Source organism: Myxine glutinosa, chromosome 12 (assembly GCF_964187855.1).
Source record: "Myxine glutinosa chromosome 12, kmMyxGlut1.1, whole genome shotgun sequence".
NCBI lineage: Eukaryota > Metazoa > Chordata > Myxini > Myxiniformes > Myxinidae > Myxine > Myxine glutinosa.
In genome coordinates this window covers 9,657,793-9,679,131 of record NC_136272.1, presented here as the reverse complement: position 1 = coordinate 9,679,131, position 21,339 = coordinate 9,657,793, and the positions used below count along the sequence as shown (strand labels likewise).

The 21,339-nt window shown below is 45.0% G+C and overlaps 1 protein-coding gene across 1 annotated transcript in view; it reads right to left on the bottom strand.

The window, feature by feature from the left end:
* Positions 1-894: 894 nt before the first annotated feature.
* Positions 895-21,339, bottom strand: part of LOC137437278 (pre-mRNA-splicing factor syf2-like) — a 94,353-nt gene continuing 73,908 nt past the window's right edge. The window contains exons 2-4 of the mRNA XM_078766243.1: positions 2,882-2,972; positions 1,847-1,945; positions 895-1,688 (exon numbers count right to left, since the gene is read on the bottom strand). Of these exons, the coding sequence (XP_078622369.1) occupies positions 1,523-1,688; positions 1,847-1,945; positions 2,882-2,972 (356 nt within the window). The 3' untranslated portion in view covers positions 895-1,522. The remainder of the gene's footprint in view (positions 1,689-1,846; positions 1,946-2,881; positions 2,973-21,339) is intronic.

Genomic DNA, 21,339 nt, shown 5'->3' with positions numbered 1-21,339 from the left:
GGGCTACACGTTGACTACGACCAGAGAGGAAGTCCGCAAGCCATACATGGAGATTTCCATGGATACCATAGGAGTAGAGTTTGGTGAGCAGAGCTGGGTGCCAGACTGTTTCGAAGGCACGTGATATGTCGAGGGAGACAGCTCTGATTTCCTGTTTGGCATTGAGGACCTCCATCCATTGTTGAGACAGGAGAAGCAGCATGTCCAGAGTAGAGTGACCTGGTCTGAATCCAAATTGATGATCAGAGATCAAGCCATTGGAGAAGAGGAAAGATTTCAATCCTGCCTGCCTGCCTGCGAACATTATAATATTATTTAATATTTTAAACAAGTCTCCATTTGTGGGTTTAACAATATCAGTATAAGGCCAGTTTTTAATGACAAAATTCCCATGTATATGCTCCACATCATAAGGTATGTAATACCGAGCACCCTTTTCTTGTAGGTATCCTTGAATACAAGAAATAATAGTTGAAATCCATAATAACAAAACTCGGTGCTCATTAAAATGAAATTAAAATATTAAATTCATCAATTGACAAGTTAGGGAAACAGGAAAAGACAGGAATCAAAAAGTTCACATGAAATGTCATATTCGTTTTTGTTTTTTTCCTTTAATGGCAAATAATTTGACTACAAGTTACATTTCACAGGAAAATAACAATTGTACATAGGTATGTGAAATTTGTCGGCGAGTGTGCCATAGGTATGTGTAAATTTGGGGGCGAGGGTGACATAGGTATGTGTAAATTTGGGGGAGGGTGCCATAGGTATGTGTAAATTTGGGGGCGAGGGTGGTGTAGGTGTGAAATTTGGGGCGAGGGTGCCATAGGTATGTGTAAATTTGGGAGTGGGGTGACGTAGGTGTGTGTAAATTTGGGGGCTATGGTGGCGTAGGTATGTGAAATTTGGGGCGAGGGTGACGTCGGTATCTGTAAATTTGGGGGCGAGGATGACGTAGGTTTGTGAAATTTGGGGGTGAGGGCGACTGAGGTGTGAAATTTGGGGGCGAGGGTGACGTAGGTGTGTGTAAATTTGTGGGTGAGGGTGCCGTAGGTTTGTGAAATATGGGGGCGAGGGTGACGTCGGTGTGTGTAAATTTGTGGGCGAGGGTGCCGTAGGTTTGTGAAATATGGGGGTGAGGGTGACGTAGGTGTGTGTAAATTTGGGGGCGAGGGTGACGTGGGTGTGTATAAATATGGGGTGACAGGTATGTGAAATTTGGGGATGGGTTAGTATGCATTGAAAGAAATCTTTTTTTAAATTTTTGCTTAAAGTAAAGGTAAAGAAAAAGTAAACATTCGCAAAATGTTGGACCTTGGTGGGAGCTTCTAGTCAGAAACCACCAGTCCGATCCAATAACAAGGTTGAGCCAAAGCCAACTGGTAAGTATTCCACAAACTAGACCGAAGGAGAGCGAATGTTGGGACATATGCAGGATTGGGATAAAACCGAGATTCCAAGGCAAGAACCCGATTGTTCGTCGGTGGAACTTGTACAACAAGAGCAAAGTTGGAGGGACTCACACTGCAGTTCCACGTTCTAGGTTTTGCCGGATCTCGGCCGTGTATGCTCCATAGAAGCGTGCAGCTTTGCGATTGAAGCTTGCGTTGCGTTCGTTGATGTAATCAATGTCTGCATCATCGTGGAACCGTCTACGTCTGCTGTACTTGGAGCGCTTCTCGATCCTACGATGTACAAAATAGACGGACAAAGAGCAAGAGATAGACAATGCGATGAGAGGGGTGTGGAAAAAAAGAGACAAAGGTGGGAATTTGGGCACACTGAAAAGTGTGGAATGTTTAATTCCTTTTAAATAACCGGTGTGGAATATTTAACGACTCACTGCTTCTCAAGGTCTTCGACCATTCGATCCACACCATCAGTCGATGGCTCGTGTGTGCCATGTCGCAAACTGTGCGCCATCGGATACAAGGTCTCAGACCTGAAACAAAAGTGGTGCAGAGAAAGTTTAGTATTAATATGACAATATTTCATCAGAAACAGGATTGAATACCTTTTCTGTTTATAAATTTACTGAGAGATTCCAAGCCGGTTCGTTTGTGCCTTTTCTGTCTCATTTCCAGTTTCCCCTTTCTCTCCTTGTTTTGTTTCATTTATGTGCAGCTTCTTCACCCCCATGTGTCCTTCTCCCCCTCTCCTTGATCTCACTATTACCCCGCTGTTGGCGTTTCCCCCTTTCCATTTTGTCCCTTCCATTCTGCTCCAACACTTCTACGAGCCTCGACCATGTGTACAAAAGAAACCGAGCACAATGGAGTACTGCTTACCCTTATGGCCTGGGATCCCAGCATCGGATCTGTCTTTCAAAGATTCTGTGCAATCTAAATATCAACATTATCACAATCTTCCGTGACGAGGTTGAAGCACAAGGCGCGTTGCTCTCAAATTGCAGGCAGGTCATTGGCTCCTGTTTCGCTTTTTAACGCCTCTCCTCCGTTCTAGCTCCCTCGGCTTGCGCTCTATCAATTGTGCTCTCCCCATCTGGGGCTCCAAGCAATTGGTGCATCACCATCTCACATCATCCTCAATCCACCTGCAATCTTTTCTACCAACCTTAACCATATCTAACCCAACCCTCTTACTTACAGGTAATTGCATTTCCTGCCCCTGCTCTATCCTTCACTATCCTCTTTTCCTGTTCATTCATTGCCTTGTGTGACGTGCCCATCCGTGCCCAATGTCCCAACGTCAATGTTGCCTTTTTACCCTCTATCACCTCGTTCTTCCATGAGCCTCGTTTCTGTATACCAAATATTAAAACCCTAATCACAGCAGAAGATTTTGTGTGCAATCGCGGTTCTTAAATTGCTGCATACTGAATGCAACAGTCCATTGAGAACTGCAAATGAATACTCACTCCTCAGCCTTCTGCTTCTCATAGCTTTCCAAATCCGGCTTCACCTGTCGGATCAGCCGCTGGTACTGGCGCAGCTGAGCTGCGGCGTAGTCTGAGCAACAATGACAACAAACAAGAATTTACTATTGATTTGTTAAAATGTTGAAAAGTCAAACAAGAGTAGTGTATATATTGTTGTGGATATGAGGATTGTATTTTTTTAATTGTGTTGTATTGTAGTAGATTGTTGTGAATTATTGATTAAGTCTGGACCCTCCTGCCTCCAGTGTTGTATAAAGGTCAAAGGGCGTTCCCGTAGTTAATTCCATAAAGCATACACGTTAGCCAATCATAGATTTCCCCCTGGTTGATAGTTATATCTTTATTATGTGTGTTAGGGTAAGGCCTTGTCTCCCATTAAGATGACACTCCATTGCACCAAGTGAAATAGAGTAGATTCCTTTCATTCCCCATTCCCACTCCCAAAACTTTCATTGCCTTTCATCATTGCCAAGCCTCGATTGCCAATTACATCCCCTCCAAAACCACAATTGAACATGTGCTCGGGTCGGGGAAGAAAGGCGTGCCCGCCCGTCGTCATCAAGGGCGGAGCCAGAGGGTCGCGCGACCAACCAGGGCCGAGGTGAGCACACCGATGGGCGTGTCCTGAAGGCCGGCGGCTTGATCGCCGGAGGCGCTATAAAAGCGCGCGCGCAAGGATGTTGTCGAGTGGAGTAGTTGCTGAGTTGTGTAAAAAGATCATCCAGAGAGAACCAACTCGTCCGAGGCTGGCATGTGAGCAAAAGAACATAGAGAACATTAAGGAGATCATCATCCAGGGAAGCACAAAGCCTGTTGTAGTCCTGGCAAAGCACGCGACGTCCACAGCAGCAGCAGCAGCGGCGGCCACAGCAGCAACAACACTCAACAGCCGCTTGGGGCCTGGACGGCGGTTTTGAGCAGGGCCGTGAAGGAACGGCGGCTGCCAAACGCGCCGATCGTGCTGCAGGACCCCTTGGACTTTCCTCTCCCTCCAGCCATCCACCTCCTGCCTTTCCATCCTTCTTGTGTACGTGAGTTTGTTCTGTTTGTTTTGTCCCTGGGTATTTAATTAAGTTTGTATAAGCTAGGTTGCACTGTGTCTAAAATCTTCTGTAAATTATTTTCTTATCTTTCCTTCTCCTTGGTTTTTTTGAGCCTGTATATAGTAGGAATAAATTTAGTAGTATTTTCAACCTTTTTTTCGTCTTCTTCTTCTTCTTCACATCCGTGTCGCTTTTGTCTTTTCCCTATTGAATATCTGTGGCGCGATCCGGCCAACGTTCGGGAATCGGGTTAGTCGGGGGTAACTGTTAGGCCGCGGTGCCATCCACTCGGCAAACCAACATCCTTATCCGCGGGCCGTAACAATTGGTGTCAGGAGTGTCGGATTCGGACCTGGGACTAAATTTATTTAGCCCAAATTTTGGAACACCAATTGTACTATTGGCAGTAACAATTGGTGTCTGGGAGTGAGATACGAGGCCCGAACCAAATTTTTAAAACATCTATAAAATATTTGGTCAAAATTTGGAGCAGCCGAAATTTGGTTTGTTTTCAAGAAAAACCCGAATTTTGAAATCGCGCCATGGCTGGTCAAGGCGACGGGATGTCGGTGGGAGAGATAGATGGGGTAGAATCGACCCAGGACCTGGGGAAAATGTATGTGGAGGAGGGCAATGAGGAGGTGGTTGAGGAGGTTTCAGGCAAGCAAAATGGCGCTCTCGCGCACGAGGTTACGGGCTCGCAAAATGGCGCCTCGCACATGGCTACGGCGACCGCGCCCGCGACCGTAGCAGTGCCACCGGTGGATTTGAACCTTTTTATGATGCAAATGAAGGCCCTTATGGACAAGAATAGTGAGCAATTGGGAAACCAAATTGGAGGATTGGAAAACAGAATGGGGGAACGGCTAGAAGCTAAATTTGAGGGGTTAGACAACGGGATAAAAGAGGTAAAACATGGGTTAACGGGGGTGGAAAATAGAATGGCTGCCCAGGAGAATCAGATAAAAGAGGTAAAACATGGGTTAACGAGGGTGGAAAATAGAATGGCTGCCCAGGAGAATCAGATAAAAGAGGTAAAACATGTGTTAACGGGGGTGGAAAATAGAATGGCTGCCCAGGAGAATCAGATAGAGGGGGTGAAAAATGGGTTAGAGGGGTTAGAAAACAAGATGAAAAACAAATTGCGGGAAATAGGGGAGCAATCCGCCCGAGAAATTAAACAAATGGGAGAGCAGATAGAGGAGGTGAAAATCGGGGTAGAAACCAAATTGGATGCTCAGAGGGATGAATTGGGACAGATGAGGGTGGCATCTACAAAAGAGAGGGAGGAGATGAAGGAGGAGATACGACGAGGTGTAAGTGAGGAGGTCTCAGGGGTACGCGAGGAGGTAAAGCGAGGTGAAAAGCGTATGGAGAAAGAGGTGAGAAATGGGACGGCAAAGTTACAAGGGGGCATAGAGGACCTGACGGAGGAGGTGGAACAGCTGACGGTGGGACAGACGGAGTTAGTGGAGCAGGTTCAAAGGAACACTGCGGTACTAGGAGGGTTAAAAGCGACACAAAACGACATTAAAAATGACTTAATAGCGACACAGAGGCAATGTCAGATGGTACGTGAGGGACTGACAACGAGGTTGGACGAGGTGACAGAAGTAATGGAGACGAAGGACCGGGAGGTGAGGACGCACATAGAGACGGTCAAGGTAGCCTTAGAGGACGAGATTGAGGAGACGCACCGGGAGATAAAAGAGGTGAAGCAAAAGTTAAAGGAGGTGGAAGAGGGGGTGAATGAAATTAAGAAGAGACGGACAGAAACTAAGAGAGAAATACAGGAGGAGGTGATGGAATATGTACAAGGTCGGTGCTCAAATCGTGATGATGTGCTCGCTAACCAAATAAAGAGTTTGCAGGTGGTGAAGGAGGTGCGGAGACGAGGTGCCAAGGTGAGTGGCGATATATGTGGAAATGTACATGATGTGAGGGGAGCTTCAGTCGGCTTGGGGGTTGATTTGGATCCGGGTGTTCGTGAGAGGCCATTGGTGAAGTGTGCGACAGGTACGGTGTGCGAAGGAGGAGGTGTGCAAGAATGTCTGACTCTGGGGTGTGTGAGGAAAACGTGCGCGCCGAGGAGTGAGTGTGCTGTCGAGAGTGAGTTGGTCGTAGCGCGTGTGCGAGGGGGCACATGGAAGCGCGGAGTGGGGAGTGTTACAGAGGATGTAACGAGAGAGTGTACACCTGTGGTGAGTGTTACGGAGGGAGTAACGAGAGAGTGTGCACAAGAGGATGCGTGAGAAAGGTGTGTAACGGACAGGTGCATGAGGAAAGAGTGCGCTGTCAAGAGTAAGGGAGAATGCACACCTGTGGTGAGTGTTACAGAGGGTGTAACGGGAGAGTGTGCGCAAGAGTGTGCGTGAGAAAGGTGTGTAACGGACGGATGCATGGGGAAAGAGTGCGCTGTCAAGAGTGGTGGTGAGAGCAGTAAGAGTGACACGGAGTGTGAGTTGGTTGTGGCAGGTGAGAGAGAGGATGTACACCTGGAATGGAAGGATGCACACCTGGAATGGTAGAGCGTGTGTGGGAATGCACACTTGAGTTAGTAGTGAGGCACGTGGTTGGGTGTGCAAGTGAGAGCACACCTGTGATTGTCACAGAGGAGGTGACCGAGAAGGGGGCGCGAAGAGGTGTGTTGGTGAGGTGTGCGAACAACGAGTGTGTGCAAAGGTGTGCGGTGGTCAGGTGTGTGACCAAGTCTGTGAGCGAAAGAACGAGTACAATAACGAAGTACGCGGGGTGTATGGGCGGCGTTGGAGCACCGAGCTCGGTGAGGGTGAAAGGGGTAGCGTATGTGCGTGAGCATGCAGGTGAAGCATCGACGGTAACCGGGTTAGCGGTTAGAGCGACTTATAGCCGAATCGGGCCCTGGGTGCGCGCCGGGCAGCTTCGCGTGCCGCGAGGACCAGCGGGGATCCGAACCACGGTGGTTTCGAAAGAATCGCCGTACGCGATCCACGCCGGGCCGCGCTTTGAACGGCCGCGTCCGTGCTCCACTAGGCGGAGCGGGCAGCCCAATAGGAAGGGTCGTCATGGCGACCCCCTTTTGTTGAGGCGTTCCGGCAGGTCGAGATCGGGCCATTGGACGGCTCTGTGCTGAGATGGTGCGTGGGATCTTGGCCCGGGTAAGCCCCCGTCCCTGCACCGAATGCGGGACGAATCCAGCCGCCGGCACCAAGCAACCCGCAGTCATTGCTCGGCTGTACGAAGCCGAGATTTAGAAGTGAATTGGCGCACCGAGAGGCACTAGTGAGAAGACTGATGACGAGGATAGTGTTTTGGCCCCGAAATTATAGAAACAAAATTTGATGATTGGCAGAGTGAGGATTGGCAGACGATTGGTAGTGATTGGCAAATTTTTGATTTGTTGGAATTTGGTGAGCAAAATTGGTAGTGGAAGATGCCCGATGTGGTGGGATGGCAACTCTGCCATCTCTCACAGCGGGGGCAAAGGAGCACTAGTTATGGGGTTTATGGCAGTGAAAACTAGCCCGGGAGGGTTTGGATAATGTGTAGGGCCCTAGAGATTGACAATAGGTAACGTTAAGATTAGTTAGTGACAATGATACCGGTAGTGGGGACGCAGGTAGATTAGAGTGGATGATAATGACGTGGTATGTGCTTAGTTTAAAGGGAAGACGGGGAGCACTAAGTTAGCAGGGCAACAGGTAGATTAGATGATGCCGTGTGTATGGTGAACAGGTGTGATTGCACAGGTGTGCAACTGAACAGGTGTATGGAGCAGTGTTTGAGTGAGAGAAGGTGATTGTGCGTTGTGTTGACCAAATGGTCCAGGGAGAAAGGAGGGTGGAGGTGGCACCAGGTATGATTGCACAGGTGTGCAACGACAGGTGTATGGAGAATGGTTGTATGGAATAAATGGTATGGAATATATGGAGTATTGGAATGGATGGTCGTGGAGTGAGTATGGTGGAAATTGTGGAGTGGAGTGGATGGTGCGAAGGTGTGAATGGGGGAAGGATGGACCCCCATCACGAATACCCGGGGAGGGTAGTGTAAGTGTTAGGTAGAGGGTATAGGTAAATTGTGGTTGGATATTGGCATCTGTGGTGCGGGTGAAAGAATGGTATTTGGATGGGTGCATTAGTGTTGTGGAAATGGCTGGGCGTGTAGCCTGTTAGTGTGTGTAGTTGGTTTGGGCACTCCACCACTGTGAGGATGTCAGCCAGGTGAGGCCGCAGGTGGGCTCTGGGAGCCGGTAGAGTTGTTGTGGATGGGGCCCGAGGATCCGGAGGACGGACCCGGGTAGCCCAGTGCCAGAGGGCACCGAGGGGTGACAGAGCCAGGAGGGGCCTTCCCCAATTAGATAGGTTAGGGTGAGGAGCAGGTACGCTCGGAGGCAACTACAGTGGTGGAGGTGTGCAGGTGGGTAGGCCTGCTGGGAGAGCTACACGCCCCAGCCCAGAAATTGTGCAAGGGCACCGGGAGATGAATCGGGGGAGTGAGACCCCAAATTGAGAAGCACCACAGTTTGGTCAATGGGAATTTGGTTTTTAAAACCACATGGAGTAAGATTGCCAATGGTTTGGCAGGGAAAGACCCCGGGTAGTGTAAAGTGTGTTAAAGTCATTTAGAGGATAGTTAGGATTGAAGTCTCCTCGCACCATCTGCATCCACTCACCTGGGATGACGTACCTCCACACCATGCCAGGTTGTTTTATTATTTTTGAAGCAAATGTTTGGAATGTGAGACGCATCATGACGTGGGTGTGACATCGTGCTTGATGTTCCATCTCTTCCTCCTTATGAGGATTGATGATGAATTGGGTGATGGCAAATTTTGGTTCGAGGGATTGTGGTGACGAATTTGGAATAGAAGAAATATGGGGAAGACGTGACAGTTGTGACGAATTTGTAAATGTGTAGATTTTTGTAAATATGGGGTAAGGGCAAGGGTAGAGTAGGTGACAGGGGGGGGTGACGTACGGAAGGGACGAGCTTTTCTCACTTCGCTCTCCGTACGTATTTCGCCTTGCATTGCCTTGTTTGATGTGTACCCTTGTGACCTTACACCTCGCTCATCTGTCTCTCCCCCCCTTTGTCTCCCACATGAGGACCTGTGCGCCACTGGGCGCCGAGGGGAGCATGCGTGAGTCCGCCATTGTGCGCCTGGAACTCCCACAACCAGCTGTCTGCATCGATGCACCACATTATGGACCACATATCTGTGGCCGAGCACCACTTATGGACCCCATGGGTTGCAGCATGGCCCCTCTGCTGGAACCGGCCATGAAGGCCCGAAATCTTGCTGGCGGACCTTGATCACAGGGCACCGATGACCCACAGGTGAACCACAGTAGTCGGCCCTGTGGGCCATAAATAAAATAAATACAAATGGACACGGGTGCATTTTTATAGTGCAAATAGGCCGCCAGCAAAGGAAGATGACAACATCTGGAAGATAGTAATAGCCAGCAGAGGGAGCCGAAGAGCAAGAGACCACCAGCAGGGTTCGGGGTTGTTTGGTTATTTTTATTATTGAACAATGGTGACTGTGCACCGATTGGTGCTTGAGGGTGTGTTGGTGCGTTTTTGAGTGCTTTCTTGGTGCATTGATGCAGAGCAGACTGTCTCTCCCCCCCCCCCCCCCAAAAGAACAATCACAGGTCCTGGGTTAGTTTTGTAAATAAAAGCAGAGCCATTGTAAATAATGCTCCCCACCGTCAGTGTATAGTTTGAAGACCATTCCGCAATTCGGTTAGCTGTGGGCGTGAGTCTGTGAGGTAGGGTGCAATGGAGCAGTGGGACATATTTATTTATGTTTTAAAACTGTCGCACTCAGGGTCAGGTTAAAAGTAGAGTGAACTACACCTACGTGTCACACTAAGCTAAAGTTATAGGCCCGGGACGTGCCTAAGAGGAGGAGGGTGCAGTGTTGCGGATATGACGATTGTATTTTTTTATTGTGTTGTATTGTAGTAAATTGTTGTGAATTATTGCTTAAGTCTGGACCCTCCTGCCTCCAGTGTTGTATAAAGGTCAAAGGGCATTCCCGTACTTAATTCCATAAAGCATACACGTTAGCCAATCATAGATTTCCCCCTGGTTGATAGTTATATCTTTATTATGTGTATTAGGGTAAGGCCTTGTCTCCCATTAAGATGACACTCCATTGCACCAAGTGAAATAGAGTTGATTCCTTTCATTCCCCATTCCCACTACCAAAACTTTCATTGCCTTTCATCATTGCCAAGCCTCGATTGCCAATTACATCCCCTCCAAAACCACCATTGAACATGTGCTCGGGTCGGGGAAGAAAGGCGTGCCCGCCCGTCGTCATCAAGGGTGGAGCCAGAGGGTCGCGCGACCAACCAGGGCCGAGGTGAGCACACCGATGGGCGTGTCCTGAAGGCCGGCGGCTTGATCGCCGGAGGCGCTATAAAAGCGCGCGCGCAAGGATGTTGTAGAGTGGAGTAGTTGCTGAGTTGTGTAAAAAGATCATCCAGAGAGAACCAACTAGTCCGAGGCTAGCATGTGAGCAAAAGAACATAGAGAACATTAAGGAGATCATCATCCAGGGAAGCACAAAGCCTGTTGTAGTCCTGGCAAAGCACGCGACGTCCACAGCAGCAGCAGCAGCGGCGGCCACAGCAGCAACAACACTCAACAGCCGCTTGGGGCCTGGACGGCGGTTTTGAGCAGGGCCGCGAAGGAACGGCAGCTGCCAAACGCTCCGATCGTGCTGCAGGACGCCTTGGACTCTTGTGTACGTGAGTTTGTTCTGTTTGTTTTGTCCCTGGGTATTTAATTAAGTTTGTAGAAGCTAGGTTGCACTGTGTCGAAAATCCTCTGTAAATTATTTTCTTATCTTTCCTTCTCCTTGGTTTTTTTGAGCCTGTATATAGTAGGAATAAATTTATTAGTATTTTCAACCTTTTTTTCGTCTTCTTCTTCTTCTTCACAGCCGTGTCGCTTTTGTCTTTTCCTTATTGAATATCTGTGGCGCGATCCGACCAACGTTCGGGAATCGGGTTAGTCGGGGTAACTGTTAGGCCGCGGTGCCATCCGCTCGGCAAACCAACATCCTTATCCGTGGGCCGTAACAATATGTTGCTTCTGGGACACTCTCATTTTCCCATTGACTTACATGTTAATTTTCCTCTTTCCCTCATTGCCCATTAACACCTCTATTTCTCCCACCCTAATCTTTATGAACCTTTTGTCTATAGTACCTATCTTTAATGTTGTTCATTAGACCACTCAAACACTACAAATATTTGTTTTCCATTATAGACCTATAATCCTTCTTCTACATATCATTTGGCAGATTATCTTTGACCCACTCAAACATCGACCCATTCACTTACATGTTAATTTTCCTCTCACCTCTTTACGAACCTTTTAGCCTTTTGACACCTATCCTTAATGTTGTTCATTAGACCACTCAAACAATGATTCCCCCTTGGTCTTATGGTACTCTTACTATCAATGATCCCGAGTGGACCACTCAAACATCGACCCCACAAATATTTGTTTATGCGTGGGAAATAATTTAATTCTCTTGCCACTCCCTTCACCATCTAATATATTGTAACGAATTTGGAAAGTGTAAAGAATGTGAGAGCTGGTTTGCGGTGTTTTAACTGGCCCTCGTAGAGTAAATAAGATCGAAAGACGTCCCCCTAGTTAATTCCATGAACCTACAGACAGGCCACGATATATCTTTTTAAATAGCTTATTTCCTTATTCTATGTAGGCTAAATATGTGTTTCCCACTAGATTGGCTCTGCATTGCATCAAACGAAATAAGCGTAGGCCCCTCCGATGATCCATGGCAGCTCAAGTGCCAGGGATTCCCCCACTTGAGCTTTGACAGCAACCGTTTATTGCAGTACTGAACTGCTGTGCAACGTGACGGCGCATTACCTGCAGCTGCTGACCGGTTTTTGACATTTGCGGCCATTACGAACAAGGGGAGTGGCTAGAGAAGACGGGTCGCCCCCCTCGTCATAGGGGGGAGGAGTAAGTCGGCCCCGCTCATCCAACCCAGAACAAGGGGTTTGGCTAAGAGAGGGCGGAGCGGGAACCCCCGAGAAAGTGCGCGAAGGTTCGGTGAGAAACCAATATAAACCGCCGCGGGACGCACTCTTACCCTCTTGCTCTGACCCCGTCCTCTTGCTTGCTGTCGCTCTTTGGTGCTGGGGAGAAGGAAGACGCCTGAACGAGCAGGTGTGACCGAGCCTGCGAGCCATCGTGCAACCAGCTGCGCTGCAGTTAAGAGGACGCAGGCCACAAAAAGGGCGTGCCAGGCAGCAATACACGTGGAAGCTGAACCTCCCTTGCCTCTCAATAGCCATCCATCCTCAAGCCATACCTGCCTGCAATTTTCCCCGTGTAAGTGTGAACGTCGTCTGTCTTGAATGTTGTCCTGGGGTTTATAAGTAAACTGCATAGATAAGCTAACGATTCACTGTGTGACTGCTCCTTCCATCCATTGCTTCTAAATAACTTGATCGCTCCTTCTTTTTGCTTGTGTGTATAATAAATCCTGTTGTTCCTCCGTACTCTGTCTTCTTCTCTCTTCCTTCTCTTTCGGTCGCTTTAGAGGTTTCCAAATTGAATACCTGTGGCGCGATTTGGTCAACGTTGGGGGAGTCGGGCTAATCGGGGATCCTGTAACGGTCGCGGTTGACCATCCGCTCGGCCCAAAGTAACATCTTGTCCGCGACCCGTAACAATATTAACAAAAAAGATGTTTGAGTTTGGTTCCTTATTAAGATATTTTAACTGAGCTAAGATAAAATGGTAAACCTCCCTCAATGTTCTTGTTTGAGCGCCTCCAGTGCCACATACCATTTTAAAATTAAAGTATATATTTTCCTGACAACCATCAAAGTTTTCTGTCCACTCAAAAATATTTCCATCTTTTTTACCCAATTCACCGGTATTTAAATTAATTCTCTTATTTGTTTTGTAAATTTTATTACCAGTTGTCTTTTCAATTATACCTATTTGATATTTTTCACATTCGTTATGTTTACCATTTATATACCAAGGTTGATTACACCTCCACTCTTTAGTCTGGTTGGTACTTGGTTCTATCATTTATATAATAGTAAAAAGGCGGCGGTAGCCCGTTAAAATCCCTAACCCCCCTTTTTAACTTATCACTTATATACTTATATAACCATAAGGGAGACTATCAATTCCATTTTCTAAAATAAACCTCTTATCATCAAAAGCCCCCAATGCTTTCTTATTCACCTCTTCTGAATATAATTCATGTTTATAACTTCTTATTCCATTAATCTTTCTAAACTCTTCTTTCTTTGTTGTTAAACAGTTATAATAATCCTTAAAGTTTATTGTTTCTTTAATAACATTTTTCATTACACCTTTTAACTTCTTATCAGGCTTTTCAACGTTATTCACAATGTATTTATAAGCATAAGCCTTAGACCTCAATCCCACAAATTCACTCATGACATTTCCTCCTAATTCATCCTTAAACTTTCCAATCACCTTTTTATTTTTAGAAGAGAACAACTCACTCTCTGGACTGTAATTACTTGTATCATAGATATTAATGTCCTTTTTCATGTCTGAATAAACATCATCAGTATTAATTTTAAAAATAAAACGATCAGTATCCATATACAACAATGACACATTATCCTTATACTTTGATTTTAGATTAATATAAAAGTAATCATACTGTTACGGACCGCGGATTGGATGTTATTTACCGAGCGGAGGTAATGGGGGGCAAAATGGGAGAAATGGGGGAACGGCTAGAAGCTAAATTTGAGGGGTTATTCAATAATCTTAAGGGATTAGACAAGAAATTAGAGGGATTAGACAATGGGATAGAGGGGGTGAAACATGGGTTAACGGGGGTGGAAAATAGAATGGCTGCCCAGGAGAATCAGTTAGAGGGGGTGAAAAACGGGTTAATGGGGTTAGAAAATAGGATGGAAGACAAATTGCGGGAAATAGGCGAGCAATCCGCCCGGGAAATCGAACAGATGGGGAACCAGATAGAGGAGGTGAAAATCGGGTTAGAAAGTAAACTGGATGCTCAGAGGGATGAATTGGGACAGATGAGGGTGGCATCTACAAAAGAGATGGAGGAGATGAAAGAGGGGATATGACGAGGTGTAAGTGAGGAGGTTTCGGGGCCAGGCGAGGAGGTAAAGCGAGGTGAGAAGCGTATGGAGAAAGAGGTGAGGAATAATACGGCGAGGTTACAAGGGGGAATAGAAGATCTGACGGACGAGGTGGAACAGCTGACGGAGGGACAGATGCAGTTAGTGGAGCAGGTTCAAAGGAACACTGCAGTACTAGGAGGGTTAAAGGCGACACAAAAAGAAATTAAAAATGACTTGATAGCGACACAGAGGCAATGTCAGATGGTACGTGAGGGACTGACAATGAGGTTGGACGAGGTGACAGAGGTAATGGAGACAAAGGACTGGCAGGTCAGGATGCACATAGAGACGGTCACGGTAGCCTTAGAGGACGAACTTGAGGAGATGCACCGGGGAATAAAAGAGGTGAAGCAAAAATTAGAGGAAGTGGAAGAAGAGGTGAGTGAAATTAAGAAGAGACGGACAGAAACTAAGAGAGAAATATGGGAGGAGGTGATGGAATATGTACAAGGTCGGTGCTCAACTCATGATATGCTGCTCAATAACCAAATAAAGACTTTGCAGGTGGCAGAAGAGGTGCGATGAAGAGGTGCCAAGGTGAGTGGCGATATAATCGGAAATGTACATGATGTGAGGGGAGCTTCAGTCGGCTTGGGGGTTGTTGTGGACCCGGGTGTTCGTGAGAGGCTGTTGGTGAAGTGTGCGACAGGACTGGTGTGCGAAAAAAGAGGTGTGCGAGAATGTCCGACCATGGGGTGTGTGAGGAAAAAGTGCGCTGTCAAGAGTGAAGGAGAATGCACGCCAGTGGTGAGAGTTACAGAGGATGTAACGAAAGAGTGTGCGCAAGAGGATGCGCAAGAAAGGTGTGTAACGGACAGGGGCATGAGAAAAGAGTGCGCTGTCAAGAGTAAGGGTGAGTGCGCGACCGAGAGTGGAGGTGAAAGTAGTGAGAGTGACACGGAGCGTGAGTTGGTTGTGACAGGTGAGCGAGGATGTACACCTGGAATGGAAGGATGCACACCTGGAATGGTAGAGCGTGTGTGGGAATGCACACTTGAGTTGGTCGTGAGGCACGTGGTTGGGTGTGCGAGTGAGAGCACACCTGTGATTGTCACAGAGGAGGTGACTGAGGAGGGGGCGCGAAGAGGTGTGTTGGTGAGGTGTGCGAGCGACGAGTGTGTGCAAAGGTGTTCGGTGGTCAGGTGTGTGACCAAGTCTGTGAGTGGAATGAGTGTACCTGGGTGTGTAAGAGAAGGTGCAATGACCAAGAGCAGGGAAACGGCTGGATGTATGAGCAAGAAAGGGGTAGCGTATGCGTGTAAGCATGCAGGTGAGGCATTGACGGTAACCGGGTTAGCGGTTAGACCGACTTATAGCCGAGTCGGGCCCTCGGTGCGTGCCGGGCTTCGCGTGCCGCGAGAACCAGCGGGGATCCAAGCCATGGCGGTGTAGGGGAATTTGTAGCTGAGAATCAAGACTCCAATGACCGGACACAGGTTTTACAAAAGGTCTGGTTTATTAACTGGTTATTCACTTCATTCCAATTACCAAATGATACCGCTTAATTCAATGGACCAGGTTAACTCTTTTCGCATGGTCCTTCTCGTTCGGCCGATGTTCCTCCGCCACTCCCGTCGGTCAGAGCTTCTGCTCACAAGTTCTTTCGACTCAACGTTTGCTCTCGTTTATATGGACAAACTGGACTTAATCCCCTGTCCGCTGAACGTTAATCCTTTCTCCGCTAATGCCCCGAGGTCATGCATGCACCAAGTCCTGGCATCAGCTCGCTCCCCTCCTGCTGTGAGTTCCGTTTACCAAACGATAGGGGGGTGCTTCAGCCAGGGGCTGTGACCAGGTGGACAAGAGATTATCATGTTCGGGCACATTCCTGACACTCATTTACGAACTCGTCTTTCACAGAGTTTGCAGGTAAAATGTATCTGCTTCGTTACCAGTGTTAATTAATAAGTTACCAGTGCCAATTAATAAGTTACACTGAGTTACACTTCCACAATTCCCTCATCTTTTTGTTTTTGTTTATATTAACCATTAATCTAAACATCAATATAAGTAAACAATCAATCACTACAAGTAAACATCATTACAAGTATAAGTAAATAATCAATCACTTTGGTAATCAAATTCCCTTGGGCATACACCGTCATCCTGCAAGAATCACAAAACATTTCGTTGGTCATTGACTCCTTCCATATTGTTCAATCTATTGCATTTGCATCACAAATATATTTTCAAAACAACACTTCACCATCACCAAGATACAACAATTTCACTTCATTTTCAAGTTTTGTAAAGCATCTGCACCATCTGGCAAAAAACGTTTGCCTCCACACAAATGTTGACTTTGTTTGAAAGGAAGGGCTGATCACTTGTGTTTGAATCCTGGTATGAAACATTTTCTCCTAATGTCTTCATAGCTCCTGCACTACTTCGTGTAGGATTTCGCTGTTGTGGTAACATTGCGGAGTCATAGACTGACCCTGCTCTCCTTGTAGCATTCTTGCCACTTTTTGCTGTAAACCATAGTAATTCCTGAACAAGGCCTTCACCCAGTTGTAGTCGACTTGCCTCCTCCATCATTGTGAGTGGGCAGCAAGTATTGGTGTGACGTTGATTGGCCAGCAAGATGTGGAACAGGGATGCCGCATGCATCCACAATGATGTTGGGACCATGGTGTTCAGGTCATTCATGGTCCTTACCAGGAGCAACCAGCAGAATCATGCACAGCTGTTGTGAAAAGGCACAGCCATTGGTTTGCAGCTCCATGCTGGCTCCCCGGACGTTGGTGAAGTAATAACATATGTCCCCGCATTTCACAGAGGTTGAAGGTAAAATGTCGTTGTCCTGCAACTTCTGATGTGGTGAATGTTCGAAGCCTTCGAACAAGAGTCAGTGATCGCCTTTCTTTCATATGTTGCAGTGTGATCCAGGCAAATGGTCACATAAATTTCCTTGGTGAAGGTAAGCATTCATCTCCAAGTTACACGGGAGAATGTCTTCATCATTCTTTGAGAAAGAGGGTGTATGCCATGATTAACTTCATTTTTTAGCCACAAATTTTCTTTCTCGAACTTCTTCCCAATTCCGTTAGCAATCCCTCCAAAATGTGATCTCGTCTTATCCTTATGCTCAGTCACATCTGAATCTGCTTTCCGCACACACTGAATCAGATAGGGTACATCTTACCATGAAATCAGCATAATCATGTATATCTTCCGACAGTTTCACATTCAACAATTTGTTGTTTTTCCTTAACACAAAAGTTATATTCATTTATATGCGTCACACAAATAATATTCAATCAGGTATGTATTTTATTACTAAACTAAGAATAGCATTGTATATGATTACAATCACAAACGGGAATACCTAATTCCCAACAACAATTTTTCCAAACCAACAAATTAAACATAATGTATTATTACCATAATTCCTCTCCACTTTTTCTTTTCCCTCTTTTTCCTAACAGTGTGTCACTCGTGGTGATATGAGTTCACTGATATTGTAATTGACACAACTCATAACATTGTCGTTATGCCATTATCTTAATTCTACTGTATTCACTATTCATTTGCAACATCACTTGATTCATTCTTTTAATCTCGGTATTATTCATATCATCATAACAATCTTTCTATTTTAGGTCCATATTTGTTTCTATTCTTATCAACCTCCTACGGTTTATCAATTTGTTCCAAAACACTGCAACCAAAGGTTTTAACCAAAGCTCTACCAAACTATTTCCAATTTGAACTCAAAATGCTAATTAAACAACAATTCAAAGAATTAACTTCAATGGGTCAACAAATTCATTTTATAAACAGATCTAATTTTCCCATCCAATAATTTTCCTTGCCAAATGTCATATTGCAACACTTTAATAAACCTTCGAAAAATGTCTCCCAAATCAATAAATTCCCTTTTTACTTCCCAAATACTCATCTGTAAATTACATATTCAATTACAGTTTTTCCCTATTTGTTCGGCCTAAATGGCCACTGAAGTGGCTGCCAACATGCAGTACCGTTTTTATCTACCAAGCAAGTATTCGTCCACATAAGATCTCTACCAAAATGTTGTTTGTAAAAAACAAATCTGGGATTTCTGATTACATGGATGCACACTCTCAGGACATTTCAGGCTGCTTGTTAACAATCCACTACGATAAATTAATTCCTTTACCCACAATCAAATAATTAGTACAAATTGAGGATATTATCCCTATCACATTCATTTATAGATTCATTATGTTGGATCTAAATTTTCTCCCACTGCTGCAAGGAAGAACAATAGCTCTAATAAGTCTTTGTAATATCTCACTTCATTTACCCAGCATCGAAGAATTTATTTACTATCCATTCCCATCTGTTAACCAGTGACTTTGTTTGAACTCCAAAACTTAATTTGATGAATCCCATGTGTACAGCTACCACTTATTGAAACCCCTACTTTTGTAGAAAATATCCAAGTAAGTGTTTTTTTTACACCCCCTTAACTGTTGCTCATCCATTTCTATGCACCCAGTGAGTACTACTGACACCAGTATGCCAATATAGGTGTGCGAGATTAACAAATATGTTGCAGGTACACGTAACAGCGCGTTCTGAGTATAAATAACGTAACAGCGCGTTCATGGCTGCCCCTTGGTTTAAGATTCATAATGCATTCCGTTTTAAAACTCACAATAGTTCAAATCAGCAAGATTTTCTTTACTATTTTCCCATATCATCTATGCCTAATACACATCTATACATGCAGCACAATTTATATGCTGATAAAATTCAAGTATATATATATATATATATATATATATATATATATATATATATATATATATATAAATCCGTGAGCAGAGTATTCTGGGAAGTCAGTGTAAGACCTCTCCCAAATTTGGCTAATTTTGTACTCCCTCATTTCTTTTTATGAAGCTCATATCCATAAATAGCTGTTATTCTCATATAAATTCTATCAAAAATGGAATCCCCAAATTACTCACAATTTTACTATTAATTAATGGCTGCTCATAACCCAGCACATCAAATCTTTATATTCCATCTCCCTTGACAAAAGAGATAATGTTCATAATCAAATTATATTTCTATTTTATTTTACGGATTCTCTGTATATTCAATCTTATCCACATAAAACTATCCATTTCCAGACAGGCACACTGTCGGTGTCAACAATCTTGTAAGATTGATACACAAAACAATAAAAAACACTAACATTGACACACAAAAATACACACACACATGCATTATGCGTATTTGTTTGCGTTGGAACTATTATTTACAGATCAAGATGGGTGTCAACTTTATTTCAATTTCATAAAATTTGTCCTTCAATTTTAGAAATGCTAATACACAAATGGACCAAAAAGTTTATTCTTAGAAAACCCCTATGATGTCACATTGAAATTACCCTTTCAGTTCCCACAATAATTTATCCAAATTTGACTACACACCCATTTACATGTCAGTCGACCACTGACCTATCAATCATGCGAAACAATAGTCCGACATTCCCACCTGATCATCATGTGACCCTTGTCCCTTGGTTTAAAATTTGCAAAGCAATTGTTCCAACTTTGTAAATTTAAAATTGTGTGCCCAACATAAAAGATCCAATTTCGGCATGTGATCAATTAATTACTAATTTGCTTACAAGCAAAAGAAAAAATGAATAATTCTTGCTCCGAAATCTTTTCAGACCCAAGAATCATCGACAGTTATTCATGTTTGTCCAGTAATCTAATTTGTTGAGGCCAATCGTCATTTGGGATTTGTCGCAATGAAGGCCTAATCATTGTCTGAGGTATCGGTCAGCACTGGTACCCTTGATCTTGGTTTACCCTATTAACTTGTCTTCCTTTTGGTATACGGACATCCTCTTTTCCAATGTCCCATCCGTCCACACTTGAAACACCGGTTTCTGTCGTTGTCTGATCTGTGCACCTGTGCACTTGTATTGCTGGGCTGCATCTCTACATCCCTGAGTTGCCACTGCAATCTCTCGTTATCTCCTGAAACACGAAAAAATTCTCTGTACCGTCCTTTTTGGGGAGACAACTGGAAATCTGATGGGACAACTGTCACTTTCATTCCTAATTTCGAGGGCAGTTGTGCATTTGTCTCCTCCACTGTATCCTGTATCCTTTTTATTTTAAGTTCTAGATCCGTTATCCGTTCTTGCTGTTCCCGTTGTCTGGATTCACCATCCCAAAGATGGAATGCAAGCCAGTCTACCGTTAGATTCTGTCTCTTTCTGGCTTTCAATCTTTGTCCCAATCTTTCCAATCGACTTCGCTCAAATGTACCATCTCTTGGAAACTCCTCATCATGTCCCTTTGTCCACAAATACCAATTCTCGACCTGCCTTATAGCTTCGGCACCATAACGGTCGTACATATGATGTGTACAAGTACCTTTTTGTGGAATCTCTGGTTGTCCTTGTGTATTCTTGCAGGCTCCATTTCCCATTCTGCCTTTTATCAAAGTAGCGTTGGATGTGTTGTAGTTTGTTCCTCTAAAGTCTAAAGCTTCACTCGTACCTCCAGGAAGGGTCTCTCCACCTGTTCACACGGTGATTTCCAGAGAATCTCCCTCAGCTGTGGCTTTTGCACAATCCAATCTCACAGATCAGTATTTGCAGATGAGCCGGAGGGTCAGTATGAAATGGGTGAATCCTCAGGTGTCCGCTCTGTTGACGGGGAAATCACACAATGGTAACCGCACATATATATCTGTATATAAACTCACCACCTTGCTCAATTTTCCCAGGTTGTCTCCACATTGATAATATCTCGCAAAGATATCAAAGCTTCTTTCTTGAGACCGCATTTTCATCAATCAAACAATCAATATATTTAATTCAATTTATTCAGTTCAATTTATTCAGTTAAATTTATTCAATTAAATTCAATCAATTAGATTCAATCAATTATTCAATTTCAATTAATTCATCAATATTCATCAATAAATCAAATTAATCATTTTGGATGACTCCTTGCATAAGCCCTTTCCCCAATGATGTCAGGACAGGTCCATCCATTGACTGAGATCGAATCTCATCGGTCGTCACCTCTGGTTCGTACCTCATGTTAATTGATGAATCACCGTCCTGTCCTAGGGTCATATCTGACATATTTCCCCATTTTGCCTGGTCTCCACAAATTTTCTTTGCAACCACTAAAGGCAACTCATCCTTCATTCGTGAGACAGCCAAAATGGATGGCAGATATTAAAGTTCTTTGGG